The sequence below is a fragment of the Taurulus bubalis genome (genome assembly GCF_910589615.1).
Source record: "Taurulus bubalis genome assembly, chromosome: 18".
Taxonomy (NCBI): Eukaryota; Metazoa; Chordata; class Actinopteri; order Perciformes; family Cottidae; genus Taurulus; species Taurulus bubalis.
In genome coordinates this window covers 8,020,121-8,045,862 of record NC_136606.1, presented here as the reverse complement: position 1 = coordinate 8,045,862, position 25,742 = coordinate 8,020,121, and the positions used below count along the sequence as shown (strand labels likewise).

General features: G+C 41.6%; 1 protein-coding gene across 1 annotated transcript in view; it reads right to left on the bottom strand.

Annotated features, from left to right (window-relative positions):
• Positions 1–290: 290 nt before the first annotated feature.
• ptprn2 (protein tyrosine phosphatase receptor type N2) overlaps positions 291–25,742 on the bottom strand; it is a gene marked incomplete at both ends in the record, with an annotated part of 120,837 nt that continues 95,385 nt past the window's right edge. Inside the window, 11 exons of the mRNA XM_079234007.1 lie at positions 291–362; positions 2,401–2,474; positions 4,524–4,588; positions 5,619–5,672; positions 7,913–8,079; positions 8,620–8,739; positions 11,233–11,310; positions 14,728–14,801; positions 15,993–16,140; positions 20,975–21,178; positions 23,459–23,674. Coding sequence (XP_079090133.1) covers positions 291–362; positions 2,401–2,474; positions 4,524–4,588; positions 5,619–5,672; positions 7,913–8,079; positions 8,620–8,739; positions 11,233–11,310; positions 14,728–14,801; positions 15,993–16,140; positions 20,975–21,178; positions 23,459–23,674 — 1,272 coding nt within the window. The remainder of the gene's footprint in view (positions 363–2,400; positions 2,475–4,523; positions 4,589–5,618; positions 5,673–7,912; positions 8,080–8,619; positions 8,740–11,232; positions 11,311–14,727; positions 14,802–15,992; positions 16,141–20,974; positions 21,179–23,458; positions 23,675–25,742) is intronic.

The window sequence follows — 25,742 nt, the reverse complement described above, 5'->3', positions numbered from 1 at the left end:
AGTCTCACAGTAGGAGAGCTGATCTGAGTTACCACATCAGATCATTCCCCGCTGGTCTGACGCAGATCCCAGATCGACAGTCGTACTCTGAGACGAGATTTTGCGAATATGGATCCAGGTGAGATATCTGGCACGACATTCATAAGCATACAGTATATATAGAGGTGAAGAGGAGGCAGAAGAGAGAAACAGAGCGAGGAGAAGGGGAGGGCAGAGAGAGATGTCAGTCTTGAGTGGGCAGAGGAAACTGGTGCTCGGCGAGCGAGAAGAAGGTGGGGGATGTGATGCCTTCACTGAGGAAGCGCTTTCAGGATGGCGTTCACCTCCTCTGCCACGGCTGTCAGCGCAAACTCAAACTGCTCCTGAGGAGGAGGAAGAGGGAAGGATGCAAGGGAGAGAAGGAAGGGAGGAAAGTTTTAGTGTGCGGACAAGTGTGTAACAGCTCAGGAATGCCATTTCAGGATGATTGGCACCTTCCTCCCTCTCTCCTGACCCTGCCCTGGATGTGTTTGGCCACAGACTGGAGGTGAAGGTGAGCCGCTCCCAGAGCTTTCAACTGGGAGAGCATGCATACCCGGCATCGATCCAGCCAGGTGTGTCTTAAAAATAAAGCTTTTGAGTCATGCTGCCTCTCAGCTTTGTGTGTGTGTATGTGCATTTATTTGTGAATCCCACTCCCCAAGGAGCGCAAAAGGGGGCTGATTGATGTTTGCCCCATGGACCTGGTGTTTTTATATTCCTCTCTTCTCCCCAGGCTGCAGGCCACGGGGTCCTCTCACAGAGAAAAGGTACGTAGGAGTTTGGAAGGAGCAGTCTTTAGATGTGTCAACACACAGCCTGCCACAGTCTGGCCCGAGGAGAGGCTAAATCAATACAGAGGAGTCACTGGTGGTCGTGGCTTTCGCTTTGCAGAGGAGATTATCTGGAGTGATTAGGTTTTCTATTTTTATGTGTCTTCTGATGTTGTGATAGGGTCAGAAAATGTGAAACTACATCCATCTATATACAGTACACATCACAGTTATATGTCCCTGTCTAATCCCAAGTTGACTTTAAAGTTCTGTGTGTGGGAATAAGATTCTTTATAAGTGAGTTTTGTGCGTGCTGTTCTCATTTGCACCACTGGGGGGAGATCAACCTCTGCTCGACAGATCAGAGATGGATGGTTAGTGAGAAAGAAAAACGGTCATGCATGCTGTAATTACTGCATGTTGATGTCTGTCAGAAGCGCAAACCAGAAAAAGAAGGGAAATAAATGTTCTCCCTTTTATTTGTGCAGAGGTTTATCCAAAAATAAAGTGGCAACATCTTGAAGAAGAAAAAAAAAGATAATTGCCTGTCCAATTCTTGAAACCTAACTCTACATTTCATACCTCATTACAATCTAATTTCTGTGTAGACCCAGCATGAAGCCACAAAGTGGAATCAACAATATTCCAATATAATTTCATTTAGAGTTGTCAGAAAAGAAAACGAGAGAGTGCTCGAAATGCTTTTCTGCGCTGAGTGCAGCAGGCTGTAAAAGAAGCATTAATGAACCATCGAGGAACACTGGAGTCTGTTAGCAAGCAGCTTCCATAAATATGATCACCCACTACAGCATGAGCTTTGCCTTTATTATTATTATTATTATTATTATTATTCCTTACAATTACAAGCGAAACAGAAGAGACTTCCTAACTATAGGTACATTAGTGGATGAGAGGAAATGCTGTGTACTTATGAGTGATATAAACTGTTGAGACTAATGAAGTATTTTATTAGATTTGATATTTACTAGGCTGCTAAAATATATGAAGATGAAATGAAAAGATAAAGACGAAGTTAGACAGTTTAACTTTGATGTTTGATTCATGGTTTCAGTAGATTTTCAAGCAGACAACATGAGTTTGTTGTAGCTTTTGCGGGAGGATTTGCAATTTCTCTCTTTTATATATCGTTGTAAAATTCATATCTTTTGGTTTTGCACTTTTAATTAAATACATAAAACATTTGAAGACATCACGTTGAGACCTGAAAAAGGGTGGCGGATATTTTAAAAGACAAAAAGATTTATTAAAAAGATTTAAATAATCATGGCTACTTAATTATCACTTTGATTAATTTAACAATTTACATCATATTACACACAACTGACAAAATGTTTCTGTAACAGCAGATCATGGTCAGTCTCTTTGTGTCTTGTGATAAATGTGGAACAGTGAGTTATTATCTTCCAAGACAATGTTTGTCTAATCCTGCAGCAGTTATCAATTACCACATCATTTCCCCTGATCCACGAGCACATGAAGTAGAAAACCGTCTGTTTGAATGGCTGCAACCCCTCCTCCCCTCCCGGCTCCCCTCCACCCTTCCCCCCACATCTCCCCCATCTCTCCAACTCAAAGCCGGGGACCTTACCTTTGTCTGGACCATGCCAGCTCTCTGGTCTCTCAAGTGCTCCAGGGTAGCGGCAATATCAATCTCTTTAGCACCTGCAACAGACCGAAAATTGGACTGAGTTCAAAGCAGCCGAGTAATCCAGCTCACATCTGTCAATCTCGCTTTATGCTGGGCTCCCTTTGGAACAGCGCAGCGATTGAAAATTATTACATTCATCCCTCGAAAGACTTGGATGAGAGCCACACACTGTTTCTCAATAAAATATGCAAGAGGATATTTTGGGAGTCTGGGAAATGCGCAATAATGCGTTCAGAAACGTTAAGTGCCGGCTTCTCTGTGAGAATCTTGGTCAATTTTTTTTATTCATTATGTACAACTATAAAGTCTGCTAAGACCTTTTTCCTCCAACAATGTCTAAGTGTGTGTGTGTGTGTGTGTGCATGCACACTATGTGTGAATCTGAAAATCTAAAATTAAAATGATGTATTGCCTTTGCAGCAGCAATACTGATGATTGACTTATGCAACAGTTGCTCGCCTTCAACAGCGATCAGCTGCAAAGTCTGGCTTTGCAAAGTGTGTGACGTAAATCTGGAATCTTTAGATTTATGGATTTTAAGCAAAACACCAGAACTCGTTTGAGAAAATCGAAAGGGAAGGAAGGAGAAAACCTCAGAGAGCCGCTGAACTGTCAAGATGTTTTTGAAGGTGAGGCAGAGAAAGGAAGCAAAAGAGATAGAGTGCAAGGGAAAATGTATGTGTGAGTGTGGGTGAGTCAGAGGGAGGAAAGAAAGAGGGATATAATGCAGCTGGACTTAGTGCTCAAAGTACTCTAGTGCTCCAACAAGACTTTCATGTCTCAGAAGGGCTGGATTCCAAAGTTAAGCTTAAGAGAGGCTCTTCCACCAAAGAAAAAAAAGCTTTGGTGAATAAGATTATGTTCATTTTATACATTCGATCCTGGAGCATGAAACAAAAGGTGAAAAAGAGACCGGGTGGCACCTTTGATCACCCCGGACAACAGCGCATTCGTCCTGAACCATATGAACTCCATCAGGACGAGTCAGTCTTATTACTGTTTTCCGGAAAGTGAAGGGAATGTCCGTACCAGACACAGCCGGCCTGCTAACCTGCTCTGACGGGCCGGGATAGCAGGAGGGGGGCATGCACAGGGTGGGGGTAAAGGGCAGAGGGCAAAGGGCAAAGGGCAGAGGGCAGGCTTAACTATGGAGGGCTTTGGAAGAACCCAGCTCCTGTGCAACAATAGATGTCCATATCCAAATGTGTTTGGAAATGTCAAAGAATATGTATATTCATATACACTGAGCTCATTCATATTCAGCTATGATTCATTGGAGTAGAGATTCAGCTAAAAAGAGGAATTTGCAAAGAGCACAGGAGCCTAACATCTAGAAACAAATAAAACCCTTCCTGTTTGACATGTAATGATGCACCAAAGCTCCATTTTAGCTTTTTTTTGTTTCATACTCATTTAGACCTGAGGATAATAATTTTCCCCATAATGGCCCCAAGTTAGTGGGATTTGTGACCAATTCCAGACTATCTCCCTTTTTTGAGAATACAATGCTAACTCTGGGCCATTTTCAGCTCAAAATTGCAGAAAAATTGCAAGAAAATAAAGCACCTGTACATCATCATCATTTTTTTTTTACACATCCTGGATATCTCAGAACATTTAGTTGAATTTTTTGTAAAATAGAAAAATTATGCAAACAGTAAAAGGGTGAGAATAATAATAAAATAAACCATTAAATATTAAATACTGATTCAAACCATTGGAGCGATGTTTGCAAATTCTAATTTCCCCTTTAAACATTTCATTTCCATGCATGCGCTGTATAAATTCATGTTGCAGTTGCGATACCGGTCAATATTGCGTGACGGTAGCTTAAATAGATAATTACTGATGTGGGGAAAGGTTTCTTTTTCTTTTTCCCTTTTCTCTTTGTTCAACTCTCTCCACTCCCTGCAGCTCCCTGCATGTCTGCCTCTGTCTTCGCTGCCTCTACAGGCCTCGGGAAAGTCACCCTCTAATGCATCCCAAAATGAGAGGCTTCGCCGTTGCCAGGGCAACACTTCAACGCGAGCAGAAAGAGTGAAAAGGAAGCCATTGATCGTTACCTTTAGCCATCTTATTGAGGACCATGTCAATCAGAATGTAAGTCCCACTCCTGCCAGCTCCATCACTGCAGAGAGAGAGAGAGAGACATAGAGAGAGATGGAGAGAGAGAGAGAGAGAGAGAGATGGAGATCATTAAGGTGGAAGAGTGAAGCTTTAATCTCAGTGTTTTTCTTTTAAGGAAACAAATTGCTCATTTACATCTGCATCTGCTGAGAGACTGTGGAGTATATTTAAACACAAATTAGTCTCTGCACACAGACACGCACTGCTTCCCCTGCTTAAGACCTGATATCGCGGATAAAATAGAATATTCAGGTAGCAAAAATCTATAATAATTCTGGTGAAAATACCTGAACAGATCTGAATATTTGATGTTCCAATAAACGTGATTATGTTAGAACCTTTGCACACGAGTGCATGTGTGGTCTGGAGACTTGCTCGGCTACTGGGGAGAGGGGAATGGCTTCTGAGGCCCACTGGGGACAAAGGCTTTTAAATGAATGCACCTCAGGAGCAGAGGAGAGGTTGAGAGGCCAGGGGCGGTTCGAGAACCGCTTTTTGGAGAGCCTTGCTTTTCCATTACTCCAGAGATAGTCTTATGAAAAGCCTCCCTTTGTGCCCGCCGGCCATTCAACGGCTCTGCATGTTAATTGCAAACAAGGCGTGCACATCTCTCTAATAAAGGCAAGGCCAATAAAACAGGAGAGCGGCCTGAGCACCACTGCTTCATTAATCCACTACGAGACACTCGGTCCTCACAGCTCCCTCAGAGGGAGTGGGCCGCTTCCCCACAACGCTTGACTTAACAGGATGCCGCTATTAAAAGTGGTCAGACAGATATCTGCTGTTAAACGCAAACCAATCAGGCCAGTTAACTAACTTGACCAAATGGGAAGTGTTAAGTTTCTCTGGCTGGGTGTCTTTGCAGCACACTATTTCTACAAAGACACAGCCAGTGGGATAAACAGCAGCTGCAGTGGACCCAGATGGAGTAAATGACGGTGTTCAAAATAAAAATCTCTCCCCTCCAACACACTATCGCCATCCCAGTTCGGCAGGGTCGGCTGTCACAAGGTTCAGATAGTTGTACTTGCCTGCAGTGAACAATTATCGGGCAAGATCGACCCCGGTAGCACTTGTTAACTTTTCTGGAATAACAAAAAGAAGAGAAAATTGGATGTTACTGCAGGTTTGGCAGGAAGTTGTCTTCAATGAAACATGCTCCGGAAACAAGGTTATTATTATTTTTTGGCTGAAAAATAACATTTAAAATTAAAGCAAGTGTTAAAATAAAGACAGCAACAATCAAAAGAGCAAACAGGATCCTGAGAGATGCACCCTCCTGTCAATCAATCACCTTAATTTGAGGATGGAGAAAATAAATCAGTGTAGATAAATTGAACAGCATTATTGTGACATGTGGGTGATGGATGTGTGATGGTGTGATAGTGTGATTGCCGACCGCCGACGCATTAACCCCCAGCCAATTATGAATGTTATACACCACCGAAGGCACGGTGAAGGCCAACGAGCCCTTTCACACCCCGCTGTTGCTATGGAAACTGACTACACCGAGAGCGACGGCGTCTTTACATTTAATTTTTTCACCAGCGACAAAATGACAAATAAATGTTTGAATGTCTCACAGTAGCTCTAGTCTGATGTTTTATGTTTCTTTTAAAAAATCCCCAAGACTTTTTTATTATTTATTGGAAACATGAGAATCATTAGAAACATGGAAATAAAACAATAAAAAGGACATTAAGCAAATACATAAATGTACTATAATATAAACAAATGTGTCAACAACATATAGTACTTCCAATACTACTTATATTAGAAGCTTATCATCACATTCTGCATATTAAATATTTATTTATATGATTCAAACTCAGTTTTTGTATAATGTATTTTGCATTAGTTGAGTTTTCTATTTATTTGTATTTAAGAACTACAAGTGCTTGTGAACTGCATGTCCCATGTGTACTTGCATTTCAAAACACACGTGTGCTCTATTTGATGTCATTACAAGCTTTACGATTAGTTGTTGCCATACTTGAAATCCAAAGTGACTGAAAGCTTGGCTTTTCCATTGAAATACATACATTCAACATAGCTAAATATTAAAATGCTATAAACTAGTTATATTTTAATCCACAGCTTCTTTTGCAGGAGGAAGGTTTTCTTTTTCTGTGTGTTTCACATTCATTTTTGTTAGTACATCAAATGCATATATTTTACATTTTAAATATATATATAGATATCAATAAAATCTGAATATGTCCTTTGTTAAAGCATACAGAGATGGTTGGAGTTCCCATGCAGGCCAGAGGAAGGAGCAGTGAGAGGAGGAGAGGGGAGACACAGAGTCAGGAGTGAGAGAAAGACAGTTTGTGCACAGGCCTGGCTGAGGAGACACAGTTTCCAATGATCACTTTTGTGACTATGCAACTGGGCTCATATTACTAGCTGCAACATCACAAAAATGACACTGGCAACCGCAAAATATACCAAGTTGGCCGAAACCGTGAAAACCGTTCGATCTGAGACCTCTGAATCGCAGAGAGCTTTATTTTCCCAATAACCTAGAGCAGCATTAACGGAGTTACACCAAGGCAAGCTAGTCGTTAGGGAGACCTCAACAGCAAAACGAATGTATGTCATCAAACACAGCTCAAATCTACACACCAATATGATAAAAGAAATAGAACTGACTGCAAGCCCCACCTAATTTAATTTGAAAAAAACAACAACAAAAAACAGCAGCGATTGTCAGGAAAGGATGACATGATAACACTGCACATCCTCCTTTTTTCTTCTTCTTTTTCTCTCTCTCATCTGCATTACAAACCAGAGGGACAGACATCCATCCACAAATCAGATGCATCTTTTCTCATTTGGAGGGCTTTTCCTCTGCCTCTGGGTTTTCCCAGAGGAGCTATTGCTGCTCTTCTGCCAGAACACATTATATGGAGAACAGAGTGAGGTTATTCAGTCACTGGCTTTCCCCCTCTCCTGTGTTTTTAGTGAGACAGCTCTCATTTAATTGGGTGTTTGAATTAGGTGAGTTTTTTTTCTCTTTCTTTTCTTCCCAAGCCAAGCCAGGCAGTGCGGGGCTGTTAATTTGCTGCATCACATGTACTGGAGGGAGGTGAGGGAAATAGGCCCAGGATGAAAGGGATGCAGAAACACAGTCCTTATTAGAAGAACCATTCTCTTGGACACCAGAAGGCAGAGGGGCAAAAGGGAGAAGGAACAGAGAGGTGCTGACAGAATACAGAATACAAGGGAAGATGATTAAGAACAAGCTGAGGATAAAGGCTAGTTGTTAAGGTGGAAATCTGTCTGAAATCAGTTTGAGCTCCCGGCAGCAGGTTCTGCACTCTACCTGCGGAAGTCTAAAAGGGTCCTGGCCGAGTTGGGAATCCCGCGGTCCATCCAGGACAGGAAGTGGAACTGCGTTACGGTGCGGGTTTCATTGGTCTGCAGGTTCTTCAGGTAGAAGCTCCGCACCAGGAAGTCTTCACACCAGATGTGCTCCGACACCAAGTTGACCTACATTTAAAAACAGGGCGCGTTCAGTTAATTAATTATAGCTTCAAACCAGCAATCTCAACGAGGAGTGCATTCATAGCCCAAAGATTTTAAAGGGTTGGTTCATCCAAATTATGCAAAATACATTTTCAGATTTACCTCTAGTGGTATTTAGCCCAGCAAATAGTTGGGGTTTCCCTCACGAACCATTTATTTTAGTTTCAAACAAGGAGAGGACACAGGTGGACATTTTCTCTTTCACAATCTTTAGATAGCATGTTAGCTTTGGAATGGTGAGGACTATGATTTCAGCTGCCATTAAAATAAAGTGTGTTTGTTTGACAGGGTTTTACAAAATGGCACATAGTAATTAAATACATAAACAGAATTTGTATAAGGGATAAGTTAGTGTGGTAAAATGAGATGTAATTAAGTCTGATACTAAAGACTGTAAAAATAATTTAGTGGCTCAATGCTGCAGTGTTGAACAGTGACCTGAGGGTTGATTTTTACAGCATCTAAGCGTCGTAACTTCTGCTTAATCTCTCACAGACATCATACCTCGTAGATGTGGTAGACGTCAGATCCTTCGTCCGGCCAGTAGGGATGACACTGCTTCACTCCATTTTCCGACAGCGGAGTCAACATGACGACGACGACGCAGCCACTCTCCCACACCATCTACAAACCAGAAGAAAACTACGTGAGATACAACACGCCTTTCATATTCATCTGGATGACATTTATAGTCGCACTAATATGTAGCTGAACGGTGCCACCAGGAGCAACATATTGCACATTAGCATTACATAGCACCCTTGCATTAGAGTGAAATTGATTTCTTAATCTTGGTCCAGGAAGTATGAATAAATGTCACCTCGTTGTGTGCGACAAATGATAAATGTTGGGTCGAGCAGCAGGAGGGCGCGTCATGTGTCGCCCTCTCTCATTCGTCTGAGTGAGATCACAACATCTACTGAGCTGCTGCTCCATTTCATCTTATCACGATCTAATGTGTCCTTGGGAAAGAATACAGGCCCACAGCAGCCATTAGGAAAATGAGGAGGAAACACGGCTTTTATGATTGCTATAAAAACACAATGGCCTTGACAATACACTAATCACAAGCGTCTGTGATCCAGCCCGGTGGACACATTACACGCCAACTGTGCCAGGATGTGATGAGATTAGGCAAGGTGATAATGTGAGGAAAGACTAAGCATTTAGTCCAGTAAGATTTGGCAAATATTTGTAAGTAGTGAAAAAAAAGGTGTATTTTCTTAGTTTTTTAGAAGCTGAACCGTTGCAAGGCTCCAAAAAACCTTACGTCATATGTTTAAAATCCTGAAAATTACCAAAGTTGCAACTCTGTGAAGTGGAATCGGCTTCGTGTTTTGCAGTGAATTCAGATGAGAAGCGAGCAGGAGAGCAAGGCCCAGCAGAGCTAAGGTAATAGGAGGAGGGAGGGAGGGGAGGTGGATGGAGGAGTGAAGGCTGAAGGGATGGAGGAATGAGGAGTGGAGGATTAGAGCAGAGCCGCTTTTCAGAGCGCTGCCTGGGGCCGGTGTGGATTAGATAGGACAGAGCAAAAAGATTTGCCTCCTGCATGGTCCATTTGCATGAGAGTGCCAGTGTTTCCCCTGTTTGTTTACTTTTAATGGAGGGAAAGAGTGTTTCTTCCTCCTGCCACAACCCAAGGTTTACCATATTGAATAAGGAATGACTACTACTTATTCACATACACATACCTTTTGTTTATTCTGTCAATCAATCTGTTTCTCATTTTCCATAATTTCCTGCTTAATTGGGAAAGATTTCGAGTTGAGTTTTTGGCTAAATAGCTAATTTCATTTGAAAATGAATATGCATTTATTCACCTGGCACAGAACAAAATTGGCAGACAAACAAACAACCAATTTGACTTAGAGATGATCATCAACTGTTTCATTTCAAGCACCTTTACATTTACAAATGAAATACAGGGCACTTCTGAGCTGATGTGATCAATTAAGTCACACTTTTGAGATAAAAGGTGCTTTCTTTTCTTTAATTAATTTGAACATGAGGACAAAGGCAGAACCAAACCAGACTAGACTAAACTTCACAAACCGGTGCTGCCGACGTCTGTCCTAACTTAAAGTCAGCATTATCGTAATGATCCCAAATGAGTAGAACAAGATGCAGAGTGCAAAGTGCAGGGCCAGCTGGTCTGATAGGATTGATGCTTCACACTTCTACATCCTGGAGCTACTTCACCATATGGAGGTGATGGGCCCACTAATTACCACTAATTCCTATTAACACATAAGAACACCATTTCCCCACCATGCATCATTTAAGGCATTCCTCCACACAAGAGCGCATGTTTTACAAGAGCCTATATCCAGTGATTAATGGCATGTTCTTCTGACATTCATGGACAAGGCAAAGAATGCAAACAGCTCGGGGGAAAAGGCAAATATGAGCAAACATCAGCATTATCAGAAATAATATTACACTTCCTGGGGGTGTGTATAACTAGAATACTATTTACAACCGAAATGCTGCAGGTTTCTCGTACATATTCGGCGAGCGGCACTGTTTTATTGATGAGTAAGAATAGTAGAGGCACCATTACGTCTAGCCACAGTTTGTGTCTATCATGTATTACCATTACATTTGAGTGACAGAGCCAAGCATACAATTTCCCGAGAAAATATACAATTATTCCTTCCCATAATGCTTCGGGGGCTGTACGAACTATAATGTTGCCATGGATTTAGTGAGTTATGTTAAGGCTGTTGTTTTCTTTTCTCCCAGTATTTCTGGGAGAGAATTTTGGCAAATTGGGATTGAGATGATTAGAAGATTCTTTGAGGATTCTAGAAATACCCTCAAAACAGCGGCAGGTGTTGGTAAACGACCTTCTGGTCATTTTTAGTACAATGTAATGCTTAGCTATTACTTTAATATAATGCTAGCACATGACAGGCAGACACTGGGGCTACATTCAACTTCAGTGATCAGACTTTGAGAAATCCCACCAATGCTTTAACAGGAAAGAAATAGTAATTTAGACACTCTTGGACCAAGAAGAAGACATCAGAGTCACATGGGAATTGGTAAGCCTCATCTCCACATAGACATAACGGTAAAAGATGAAGGAAAAAAAACAGCGTGAATGGAGATGATTACCTGCCAGAAGTCTGCCACGGTGGAAAGAAGTGGGCCCTGCGAGGAGATGTAAGTAGGGTTGCGAGGGTCATGGTCCATCTGGGAGAGAGGGAGCAGAGTGTGAGACAGTGTTTGGGCGGAGACTGGCGGATGAAAACACACAGTCTGGGTTAAAGACTTCCATGAAAGCCTCCATCTGGATGGACACATTTGCTTCTGCAGACTTCTTTCTCTTCCTTCCATTGATTCAGTCATTCTTGTTCCTTTCCTTTTCGACACTTCCCTCATGTTTTCAAGATCTGACTACTTAAAATGGGTTTGATTATACTAAACTGGAATTTAAAAAGAGCTGCACACTGTTTTTGGTAAACATTATAGTCCCACACTGGATAGCTTTAAACACATAGAAGATTCAGTTGTTTTTTTGTGATATTCTTTTCAAAGCTCAGTCTCTTTCAACGTCATCTTTGCATAAGGACTGACGACTTAGGCCTTTTTAATCCAATTCATGTTTCCAACCCTTTGAATATTTTACATAAACACATTTTTATTACCTTCAATAGCTTTATTATCTCATCATTCAGGGATGCTTTCACTTCTGCTTTAGTTAAGTCATGTACCGCCTCCTCTACAAGGTCCTCATACCAATGACCTCATGGAATGGCTTTCAGATCTCAATTTCTGTCATTTTGACGTGCTTCTGCATAGAACATGATAGAGTGGTGAGACTTTAAAGCCTGCAGGCTGTTGATGTGAGGGGGCTCGGTGTTCAGGTGGGACAAAATGACATGGGGAACTTGATTTGAGGGATGTGATTGAGACTTGATTGAGTAGGTGTTGGCTGGGCTGCCCCCTAAAATCAATGATGTTTTTATGCACACCCTCGAGTGCAAGATGCATCAGTGGAAATATGTTGACATATTTCACAGGAAAAGAAATGAGTTGCTGCATATCAATGCATTGTTGATGTATAGCTGGCATTATAATGATAGAAGACACACCCTATCAGGGCTGCATTCTTGTAAGTATAGGGATACATGTAATATTATGTATAGTAGACCATACCAACAATAGTCTTATATGATTAAAATGCAGTGAGTAAGACTTTCCTGAACAATGTATCAAGGACACTGAACATGTAGCTTTTCATTTAATATATTTGTGTTTCTCTTTGACTCATTTTTCAAGCGCACAGACCTTGACATTCACCCGTAAAAGGAAAATAATTATGAAACCTTCCTTCATGGCTTTATTATTATTCTCTCTTCATGTTTAATAACCTCAGCATAATGTATTCTCAATGCTCTCATTGCCTGATGAAACCGAACATACAATTTTAGACCAAAATTAAAAATCGAAATAAATGTCTTGTGTGTTCATGTCTTTGTGTCTGTTTGTGATTTTTCATTATGGGGGATTACAATGTCAAACTGTTTTCTGTTTTAGATTTACTTCCAAGCTGCGATTTAATTACAATTAGGGCTCTGTAGAAACAGACTATTGTTGGAGTTCTTAAAGAGTTCATTTTAATTAGAGGAGGAGTTCTTCCTGATCCGATGTGAGGTCCCAGGACAGGGATGTATGTGTACAGATTGTAAAGCCCTCCGAGGCAAATTTGTATTCGTGATTTTGGGCTAAATAAAATAAACTGAATTGAATTAGAGGTTGAATATCATCCTTGGAACAATGAAAGGATGCAGATTCCCCCAGGTACAGATTTGATCAACTATGTGTTTTCATGATTTATAGACATATCGTGAATCAAGTGTCTATGAGACGTGAAGTGAAGCATGTGTGACTGAAAATATTCTTTCAATACACCTACACAAAGGTTGTCTGAAATGTGAAAATTTGACCACTTTTCTATTAAAGAATTTTCACAAAAGGACACATAAATGCCCAGTGATGTTCAATTTTCTCTTTATGCTTCCTGGTTTAAAATTCTCTCCTGGCTCTGTTAAAAAAAAATTAAAAAACCCCCCACTGAAATGAAAGAGTGGTGCCGAATGCTAGTGCTAACACTCCGCTAGCCAATCTCAAGGACACAGACAGGCTGTAGCTGTGTGTTGACATCCCTGCATGAATACTAAAGCGTAAACATGAAAGAGTAGTCCTGCGTTCCAGCTGTCCTCCCCTTGCCATTGTGGGAAGAAGATAGACTACAACAAAAAGGCAAAGAGGTGCTCTTTGGTTTGAAGCAAAATAGCCTGGACTTAAATAGCTCGCACAAATATCTTTTCCCGAAGACGTGTCTCAACTTTCGACGCCTTGCTTGAAGCGCCTTGATCTCGTGTTTATGTAAGATAGAGAGCGGGATTGAGGTCATCCAAGAAAGTTTGACAACAAAAGCATGGAGAACAGGTGGGAAATGGAAAAGCCACACAGTGTTTGACTTTCTTAAAAAGCCAGACGAGACAAAGCCAACCAGGCTTCGACCACATTTTGTGCTGCTGCACATTCCTTCGATTCATTCCTCCAGCTAATGATGCTGTACATCTGGCCGCGCTCGCATCATTTGTGGAAAGCATTAACCATTATCCACGTGTGTGTGTGTGTGTGTCGCCCTCGGCTTTGCATGGAGCTTGGATCGCTCCTTCCATTTGCCTCTCTGACCCCTGATTCCCAGAAAGAAGCGACAGATTATTTACTCGTAGGCCACTGCCCCTACAGCTAATGAGGAGGAAGAAGCCGCATTGACAGACATAATTATCACAGTTTTGCTGGGCTCAGCCAGGGGTCCCTTTTGTGGTGTAATTACTGTCTTTTCATCCACACACCACTGCATCCGCCATTACTTCACCCATCTTCAATATCCGGTTGGTCTTTTTAGATGCTTTCCCCCCACAACTGCACCAAAGCACTCCGGGAAAACGTTACTTTATAGCCTTTTTCTAATCCACAAATCCGATTTTTTTTGCCAACTTCTTCCCCCGATTGATTAACTTTATTCTAACATTATTCTATATACTGTTTAAATAAGCTAAAAACCTCCATGATTATATGCCATTAGAGAAAACGTAGGAATAAATGTGTGTTCCTGAGGAGTATTAGACTTTTAGTGCAGCTGTGTGAGACCCCCTCCTCTCTCTCCTCAGACATTTTGGCACTGTATTTGAAATGCATAGTTTCCTGTTCCCTTTGATGGAATCCCTTTTCAGAAGCCTCAGGGGAAATCATGACTGGCAATGTTTTTGGGGAAACACAAATCTTAGCCCTCACCAACACTGAGGTCTTTCTGGATTTTATACATTTGTTTAGTCAAAAATAATGTATAATTCTATAGATGGAAAAAAAGATGCTTCTCCAGGGAGCGGCCATTTTGAAAGCAGTGAAAGCAGTGTGATGGAGAACAAAGTTTAAAAAAAGATCAATGCACTCGGATCGATGACAAGTCCTTTGAAACTTCTTTTATATCAGAGTAAAATCCAACCACAACAGGTGCTTCTGGTACAAAAAATGCTTTCATCAGACATCATCATTCACAACGTAGAGCCATAGTGAATAAACAATACTCACTATTGGACTGGCATTGATGTAATCGGAGCTGCTGTGGTTATTCTCCGCTTTCAAGGCGATTCTGGAATGATCATCTGTAACAGAGACAAATAATTCATCAACATACTTTCCTCTGTGTTCCTTCCCACACAATAACACCAGCATGTTGAGTAACAGAGGACTTTTTAAGTAAAAAGGTTCTGCAATTTCACCCGGGTTTCATCATGCACACACACTGTTCTGAAGGGCTGATTTGCTTTCACCTTCAATAATGAATGTTCTAAGTGAAATAATAATACAATATTGCATCTGTGAACTGTGAGCCTTAAAATCCTCTTTTTCTGAAACAAGTGAAACTGTTTAAAGATTCAGATAATCTGTTTCCAATCCATTTAAATCCACCGCATTAGTATTGGACTAAAACTTAGTTTAAACTTTTTTCTTAAATTTATGACTAAAAAATCTGTATCACAGTCAAAAACTCTTGGTCGGTAACCAAACAACCGACCAATTGTCATCAGTTTCCGATGTTTTGCTGAATCCTGATTGGCACAGGGAACTATGTGACACTACTGTGATCCAACTGAGCCACGGCCATTTCAAGCCAATGAAAAATTGGGCAGGAAGCTCTTCTTGTAGATCCCCATTGCTCAAAGTAAAAAGCTGATTGAGGAAATTCGAGGAAAAATCACATGCTAACATACTATTCATATTAAGTGTGATGCGGTGACTGTACATATATGTATTTAACATTCAAATAATAATAGAAATATTCAATTGAGTGGAAGAGGTAATGTTGATTTACATTTGTGAGAAAAAATGTAATTCAACGGTAGCTTGTACCGCTAACGTCATGATCAATACATCAATATGTCATGTGATGCAGAGAAGGCGTAATACTGCAGTCTGCTGGTAATGCCATACTAAATTGTTATTTCAGTAGGTAGCAAGCAGTACATACTGAATGAGTATGTAGCAGCTGAGGCAGCGAGGTAATTTGCAATTTCGAACACACTGGAACGATCGGATTTGGACCCGTTACTGTTGCCACGTCTGTGAAGCTTTCTGTTCTCAATGCAGTTTTTGTAGTTTACAATAATAGTTTGCAGTTACCACCATCGGTCTACATTTCATACAGAGGTAAGCAAAAAACATTTATAATTTCCCTTAGCTAGCTAGAGTGAGTTAGCGTAAAAAAAATTACAAATGCTAAAATTGCCTGATTAGTTGAAAACTCACAAAAAATAAATCCTCAAAATACATAACGGACATCTGAATGGACTCACATACGACCACGGTGTCTGAGCGGTTCCTCTTGGCGTTCTGCTCGCCGTGCCCCACGCTGCAGGCGCTGGGCTCTGCCTGGTAGGAGCACATGGCCTCCCACTCGCGCTCCAGACGGTTCTTGTTCTTCAAGTGGTCCTCCATGTATGACTGGAGGAAAACAGATACCACCTTAGCCACCATTGCAAATAATAAAACCATGCAACAATTGAATTAATCTCAAAATGTGGCTGTAAAAAGACATTTGTGCGCATATTTGGTTTAATAAAAATGAGACACAATTCATCTTCACCATTATATAGCTCGTTTGAGATTTTCTTTCACTGTATTTACTTCACCATGAGCTATCCAACATATAAACTGGAGCAGAAACACTAAACCCCTGACAACAGCAGCTCTCCATTAAAGCTATGATCAGGTGTCATGGAGCATTATTGTTCTACGCTGCTGTACAGCGTAACAACTGGGTGAGGAGGAGGCTGCTGAAGATCGAGGTGGGGAAGGTGTGCTAATGTTAATGTCTTTGTGCGTGTATGTTTGACCGAGAGAGAAAAACATCACGCACAATTAAGACTCCTGAAAGGTTTGTCTGCATGGGAAATACTTCAGGGGTGTTTCAATCACGTCTCTTACTGCTTGCACAGCCACAGATAAGATTGTCTGCATTTAAGCCTTTGCTCGGAGAAGACAAAATTGAATTCACTAGAGAGACAAAGATGGAATAAGAGAAGGGGGAAGGGTAGAAGTCTGTGTGTGTGTGTGTGTGTGTGTGTGTGTGTGTGTGTGTGTGTGTGTGTGTGTGTGTGTATTCTCCCAAACCAGGGCAAGTAGGGAGCTTAGAGGCTGTAGCTGGCAAGACGATCTTTTGTAACGCAGCGCTGTGTTTCGCTTTCTCTCCTGTATCATGGCTCTCTTCCCAATGGGGTTAAATACTTTAGTCCGCTATTGTGTGAGGCAGAAGATTACAGACTCATAAACTGATGTCAGGGATCAGCTGGCTAATACAATGAAAGTGATACCAAGATGTGCGGGGGATTTATCCCAAATTAAAGGCAGTATAGGTAGGCAGAGAGGTAACACTCAATTGTTACATTCAACTTATTCACTCCTGTCTGTCAAAAGGGTAATCCAGCTCTATGCAGAATATATACAATTCCTACATAGATGATAATCACAAATAAGCTTGTCCAACACATAATAGGCAATTACCCTTTGATAGTGTATGAATTCAGACATCGCCTGCATGCACGCAAAGGAGGTGACTTATAAGAACATTACCGTTTCCTACAGACAATGGAAATCAAAGTTAATTGTTCGATATGATACCAAAGGTGCCGCTCAGGTCTTAAAGGTCGCGCTAAAAAGCAACTCTTGTGATTAATGCGGCTGCATAATCAGAGAACACAACAGCACAATGTGTTCTGTCTGAACCCATTAATGACATAAAGTGGCGTTTCTGAAATAATACTGCAGATTTCTGTTGTTGTACTTTGAGCCATCCCGGAACTTTTAATTTTATGCATGCAAAAAGCCCAATTATGAGAGAAAAAATTTAGTTAATGTCAACTCTAATAGCAGCCAACACATATATATTTGCATGTGTGTTGGTGTGCATCGCCTACGCAAACAGACAGTGCTATCTTCCCAGGAAAATGACAGCATGCCATTATGGCCACTTGACAGAGCCTGTCACCACTGTGCTCTTGTCACCCTGTACAAGTACTCTCTGCTTGCCAGCCTGACAGCAGCCCACCTTCCCGACCAATATTACATCTCCATGCACTTGATAAATCCACTCTGAATTGCCTCCCATTCTATTCAAACGATGCCCTGAATCGATTGCATTCCAAATTCATATTTTCGCAGCTTAATGCAATGCAGCCAGCAGGCCCTTATCAAGCCCTCCCGGTACTAGGGGGAGGCAGCGGACCATGGCGTATTCCAGAGACAGGGTAACGAAGGTTTAGTGAATGGGGGATTATGTCTGCCAATCAGAGGGTTGGGATGGGAGGCCTGGGTGTCAGGGAAACAATGTCTAATCCTTCCTAAGCAGTCTCCTCGGCAGCAGAGGGTGCTGGGTGAAATCAGGATGAAGGGACAACCAGGGAAGCCAGACACAACAGGTAACACATTACTGTCAAGCTCCGCTGTCAAATTAAAACGAACAATACCGGTAACAGTTTGAACAGGGAGCTTTATGATATGATAAACAGTGGCGAGAGGTGGAGAAAGATGGTGTTAATATGTACGTCTTTGTGTGCTCGCTAATAATAGCTCAATGAAAAGAACACATTATTTTGACTGAAATGGATTGCAATTTGTTCTTTTGCTCATAAACTAAATCTAAAACTGTGAGGAAAACAGGGCAGGACATGTTGCATGGGTCAGTTTTCCTTTGCTTCAGTCTGTTTTACTTTCAAGCACATCATTTATCATTTTACAATAACTACTCAACATAATGAAAAAGAGCCTCAAGCGTCATCATTGTTCATTTTTTTCAGTAGAGAGGTGATTAAGCCAAGGGAACGCTCCAGCAACAGCATTGACATTTTGACCCTGTTTCTGGAGAGTATAGGGGAGCTGGATGGACAGTTTGTTAAAAATGCTTGTGAGGAAAAACAGCTTTACTGTCTATGTGCTCTCCATGGTGCTGAAGGGATTACAGCAATAACCACAGGAATACAGCCACATACAGTAAGTAACTCCATGTTACATCTGGTAATCATTTTTTAAGGTTTTTAATCATTAAGTGGTTAACATTTTCATGGTTGTAGCACCACACTGCAGCTGAAAAAGTGAACAGAGAGAAGATATAAAATGTACGATAGAAGAGGTGTGACAGGTGACTCAGCACACAGAGGCATCCAATTCCCCTTCTGAAGTTGAAAATTGTTATGCAAGACTTTTCAAATCTCGAGGGGGTCAAACGGTTGGGCGCAACATCGTAGTTCATAGTGGTTGTGTGTGTGTGTGTGTGTGTGTGTGTGTGTGTGTGTGTGTGTGTGTGTGTGTGTGTGTGTGTGTGTGTGTGTGGTTGTGTGTGTGGTTGTATGTGATCTGATCGGGCCTCACAATAAGGACCCCCAGCATATGTGCTTTGGAGAGCCGGGTATTCATCATCCTTCTCCACACGGTGTGAGCTCCAAAGAGCGAGAGAGAGGAGATGAGAGGCGAGGAGAGCTGAGATGGGAAAATATAGGTCTGAGATCAGTGATAACAAGGCAATCTCACACATGGTTTCATGTGAGATGGCGGTGGAATTTTAAAGAAGAACCCCTATAGGACATCTCCATGTCAATCATGGCATAAAAGAGAATTAAAGGGCCCTGAGTGTTTAACTTTTTACACGGCAATGCCTGCACTGAAGAAACTATGGGTAATAATAACAGCTCCTAGAAATGATTCACAGTGTCTCTTTTGTTATTGCAGGGCTAAATGCTTTTCTATTGTCAATGTTTTCAAAAGAGCCTTCACAAACAAGCCTTGACGAGTGCAACAAAACCCATCTATTACCACCAATACAAGGCATTACTCAGATTCACTCTCATTCATTATAGCCTCCCAATATAAAAGCTAGACATGCAGTGTGATGAATGCTCCCTCCATTAATGGAAACACTGCGAGGCATCTATCCATCTCTTTTATCAAGCTTGTCTCAAATGAATGAAGCGAAAGTTGTGCAAAATTAAAACAATCCATTGTGTGTTTGTGGAAGCATTGGCAACATTTTCCAGTGGAAACAAAAAAATAAAGAACAGAATTTCTAAAACATCTTAATGACAATCAGATGGATAACGATAGTTTAGTTTTGTGCGGCTCTCATCACAAAAAACAATGTCTGCCTTATTTTGCTGCAGCAGTAGGAGAGACGAAGGGGGTAAAAGATGTAAATGATGAGAGACGTGGGGCAAAATGATAAAGAAAGAAAATGACACAGTTGAGGGAGGAAAAAGTGGGAGGTGAAAAAATTAAGACAACAGAGGCAAGATTAAGCAAGAGGGGGAAAACAGCGGGGAGAGTGATGGGAGAAAAAAGCCAAAGATAACAAGGTTCTAAAGGGAATGAGGTGAGAGAGGAATGAAAAAGAGACACATCGAAATAGATAAACAGAGATATCAAGCTGTTGGTTTTCAGCACAGGCCCTAGCATATTGATAGACACCAGGAGTTTTAAAAGCAGACACTCTCATGTATACTCACATTAAACCTCAGAAAAGCCTATTCCTGCAGATCTGTGACGTATCCCCAAAGACCCTCTCAGATGATCCCGAGTTCCCCAACATTAACACAACCCCACCAAGAATGGCTTTTAAAATAGTTGTTGTATTTGTTGTTAGAATATTTTTGCATAAAATTGCATACTGTTAATGTTTAGGTTGATTCATTCAGTTATGTATTTTGTACTACACTGCTTGGAGTATCAGAAGACGTTTAAACCATTTATCCATTATTTTTAAGTATTTTGCTCAGCAATTTTAGACCATTTATTCATTACTACTACATTAATTACTTTTAGCAAACTTTTTGAGCTTCTCTTCTCTTTGCTTTTAATCACTCTTAATTGCAACATGAGGTATACAGACTTTACAGCTAACTGAATATGTGGATGTATGTTTTTAGTTGAATCAAATCCTAATTCCAAATTTTTCAAATGAATTGATCAAATCCAAAATCCATGTAACCCATGGCAGGAATACCTCTTAGGCACAAGTACCCCTGGTTGATTATCTTGTGCATAAACCCAAACCTGATTTTCTTACCAAAAGCATTGTCATCTCAGCCTACTCTAAACCCACTGTGGCAGGTTAAATGCATAGTCAGTGACACGTGATGTTGTGGTTGTTTCGCTGTAACAATCAGATGCTAAAAACCACAAAGAATCTCTGAGGGCCTGACAATAAAAAAACAAACTTCCACCCTCCTCACTTTCCCCACCACATGAATCATTACTCGCACTGTCCCTTGAGTAAAAGCAAGTTACTTACCAGTATCATGTGACCAGTGGAGATGTCCATGTTGGACGGCACCGGCTCTTCGCACCAGGAGGAGGTGCTGCTGCGGGTGGACGGGCTGGCTGCAGGGCCGTCGCTGAACTGGGACGAAACGCTGTTGAGCCTCGAGTGGCGCAGGGTCTCCGGCCGCTCGACGCGCTCCGATGTGCGGATTGCCATCCGCTGGCGACACAGCTCCTGGTAGTTAGAGAAGATGATGGTGAAACACTGAACACTTCACAAATGCAGGTATTTATCTTCTTTTCATGAAAATAACAATAGTTGTATGTAGGTTATGTGCTTATCCTCGCTGTTAGGGGCTGAGTTCTGTAAATGCACATTGTAAAAATCCTGTATCTCGGCTGACTTGATCTGTCCTCACTTGCCTAGATTAATGGCTTATCCTCGTGGATTATGGAGCTTATACTAATTACGTCAAAAAATACATGGTTGAGGAACCCTACACGATTTACAGAATAAATTCAGTGTGTCCCACCTGGCTGCCACACAGCGTCAGTCTTTGTTGTTTAAGAATGAATATTTTAGTTAAAAAAAAACAAGTGAGCTTTTAAAGTAAAATCCTGCACAAAAATCACCATACTGCAGAGTCAGGTTCGATAGAGCAGAAACTACTTTCTTTAAAAAGAAGAATTTGGATCTTTGTTTTGCAAAGAAAGGATAATCTATCCAACAATCAAATAGGAATCCACAGTGAATGTATGTAACAAAGAACCAAAAGAGAGGAAAAAAAATGCATTGGCAGAATTGTAAAGTATCATTTTCTATTGTGATTGATATCTCCAGGTTTCTGAGACTTGCTAAAATGCCCACTGCTACAGAGATTACACTTCCCCCAGTGACTCAGCTTTTCTCCCATCATGCCTCAGTGCAGAGACAGGGTCATCGGAAATCTAAAAACTAAGCATTACATACTCCAGTATATATACAAAATGAAAAAGAGATAGAAAAAAATGATATATTGGCAGATTTGTGCAATCTTATAAATGTGTAAATGAACAAACACAGTAACAGTTGCACACTTTGCCTGATTCCCTTCAAAAGGTGTGGTCACACTTGGTTCTTCCATGTTAAATTCATAATCTGAAACCCCATCATCTTTGGTTGTCGCAGGGCAGAGCAGAGAAAATGCCTTGTGAAAACACATGCTATCTCATGATCAATCATAGTGATATTTCCCTCTGGAGCACAGGCCCCTCTAAGCCCTGGTCTTGGATCAGCTTTCCCGCCGTCAGACTTTAATGATTGGAACCATGAAGCGGTGCCCTGGGCCTTGGCCTCGGGGCAATATTCAGGTCCAACTCATAATTCATCCCACTTCTCAACATCTCTGCAAAGCGCCACGCTGTACCGGAGACGAGAAGACGTCCCAGGAGCAGGCCGAGAGATGCAGTTAGCACCAGAGAGGGCCAGAGGACAGACACATATGGAGCCCAGAGAGGAGCGCTGGTGGTGGGAACACAGCTTCCCCTCGTTCCCCCTTCTTTCAGACCACTACTAATAAGAACAAAAAACAGGCCAAGAGGAAACAATGTCTCCAGTATGTGCTGTCATCTCACAATATCTCTCTCCCACATGACAGAGCAGTTATTCCACCCCTATAAGGTATATTGAGAAAGAGCAGATGCCCTAAAGAAACCTAACATTTGCACAGATGCTAACCTTGATTAAAACAATTAAATATATATTTTAAACACAAATGTATATATTCTTTATGTTTGAAAAATGCATTCATATATTGTTTTGCTTATCTGGAGCCATCTTTATAACACCGGCTATGGATGTAGAGAACATATATTGAAAATGTTAAGGCGACATGCAGATAAATATGTTCTGAATGCCATGCTGGGCACAGCTGAGCCCCAACACTGAAAATCAATACAGCCCGGGCTGTCCATGGCCCTGGAGGAACAGAGGGAATAGGTCACAGTGGCGGCCGTTCCTCTGTCTCTCTGTCTATCTCTCAATCTCCCTTATACACACACACACACACACACACACACACACACACACACACACACACACACACACACACACACACACACGCACTAGCACACGCACACGCCCACACACACACACTTATCAGACACGGTTGAGCATTGAATAACTGGATAGAGCAAATATCTATTGCCGCATTTAAGTAAAAAAATCCAACAAATAAAGAGCATACATTTTTTTAAATAAACATAAAAAAGAGAATAGTGTTGTAGTAATTGCAATGCATGATAAAAAAAGCATATAATTTAATCGTAAAAGCAAATTACTATCATTACAACAGCCACAAACAGTCATCAAAACAGGTAGAAGGGACTCATTCAAACACACGTAAACAAACACACACACACACAAACCAATCGGAAAATCTACCCTACTCGAACAGAGTGAGTGTTCTTCCAATGGCAGGGCACAGGCTAAGTGTGCTCGCACCTGATTGGCTCGTAGCGAAGGGGCTGGTCTAACCTGATAGGTTGCAGTGGCATCAGTACTGGTGTCAGTCCCCAGGCTGGCCAGCTTCTCCTTCATGCGGAGGTGGGAGCGCTGGCGCACGCAGAAGAAGGTGGTGGACACCACCAGCACCACCAGGATGAAGAGCATGCAGAGGACGGACAGCAGCAGGAACTGGCCCGACTCCACCCTGGTCTCCTTCACCACTGGGATCTGGGTCAGGCTGCCCCTCTGGAGGACACAAACAGAGAGAGAACACACTGTCAGAGCAGTAGAGGATGCCACTCTTTTTTGTTTCCTGATTGATGTAGTCTTTTTTGATTTACAGCAAGTCTGCAAGTGCTTCACCTTTCAATTAAAGGCTTGTGTCGACTTTTCCGTGAACAAATGTGGACGCAACAATGCTTCCTTACCTACCTCCACTTCCACTTCCCGCTCTTTCCTTCCACCCCCCCACCACTGTCTGACCGGCCCCACTCATTAGGCAGCTCTAATACCGGCCTTATAATACGCATTCAGACTGAGTCGACCCCCATTACCAGCCCCTGTCCAGGGCTGTCTCCACACTATGCCTCCAATATAGATATTTACAACCCCATTTAGTGCTGGCATGGGGTGCGCTGGCACTGTGCAGCTACAGGAGGTTGGGATACTAAGAGCTTGTGCTTAATTAGCTCCTCTGGTCCTGAGTTTGGCTGGATTAGGCCCTGACCCAAGCCACACAGCTAATGGCTACCAGGACTGGAGAGACACAGACAGCCCACACTGGACCTTCGTACATCCTCCACCAGTTGAATAGAAAAGCCTTTTCAGATATTCACACCCACACTGCATGTTAATTCAAACAGGAAGGTAAAGGCTTTGTCTCACTGTGGCAGACTTGTTTTTAACGTTCTGCAATATACTCTGAGAGTTTTTTTTTATCAGTATAGGTTAAAGAATTGGTCTATGTGTTGATAATTGGTCCACTCATGGCCATTTACTGTAATGATAAATTCCCTGTGGGCCCTATTGCAGAATATTTTGAGAGCATAACAGCGATAATTAGGAGCATTAATTGGGAAGGATAATTAATGATACCTAAAATATAGCGACTGTTAAATATGTTTCTTTGCTGCTTGCATACAATATAGACGTTAGTTTTGTATTTAACTCTCAAAAACAGAACAATGCTGTTTTCCCAGCATATTTTAATTCACATACATCATCCTCACTGTCCTCTATGACTAACACAAACCCATGGGGTTTCTGTAAAAGCCAGTTATCCACAGTTTCTGATCTATTTTTATCAGATGTATACATGCCAATCACTATATGTCTGCAAAAGGGCAATATCAATAACAGGGAAAAAAATACATTAGCAGGCTCCTAATTGTGTGCATGCAAGATTGAAAGATTGATGGGTGAAGTGAATCAAATTTACAATATGAAAAAAAAAAAAAAGGCAGAGCTCTGACATTTAGCCTGAGGGGTCTAATGGGCCGGCTGAAGGACGGCTACTTCTTGTTATACCATTTTCAAAACAAGACCCTTCAGCTCACACCAGTAACAATATGGTTTGACCTTGTGGCTCGTAATTGCCAATGTTTTAGCAGATGTGCCGATGCCAAGATCTTTTCGATTACCGTGTTGGGCCCGACGACAGTTGCTGTTGATTGCAATTGCTGTGGTTCGAGCATGTAGTTTTAATCAAGCATAAAGAGGTTAGACAACAACTGAGAGGTCTGAAGGGGCTCATGTATGGGAACAGAGGGGAGGCATGGCCTCAATCCAAAGAGTCGTCCGTGTTGTTCAGTGTTCAAATGAATATATAGTCAATTTCCATGAGTACTTGTTGAGAATGCAAACCATTCAGCCAGTATCCTCTCTCGCATAGAAGACTGAATATAAAGCACATTAAAAACCCTCATTCGACAAGTTTAACATTCAACATTCTTTGCACTGTGGACACAGAATGTCACATTGGTGTAATCGTTAAAGACTGCTGCCTCTGAAACCGAAGTGCCCCCCACAGACCTATTGGCTCAAATCTCCCTGACAACTCCTTATACCAAGCTATCGCCTTTAACTAAATGATTTTCTCTATTCTGAAAAAGACAAAAAAAGACAAACGTATTATCGAGTTAATCAGGACGTGGCTTTCTACCATCTGTGGCTACTCTTACTATTTAGGTAAACATCTTGAAATTAAGAGAAAAAAACATTTCCACTGTGGGAGCAAAGAGGCTTGAAACGCACTGCGAGCATAAAAGAGTGTTTGAAGGCGGTAATCGTGTTAGAAAGAAACCAGAGGAGATAC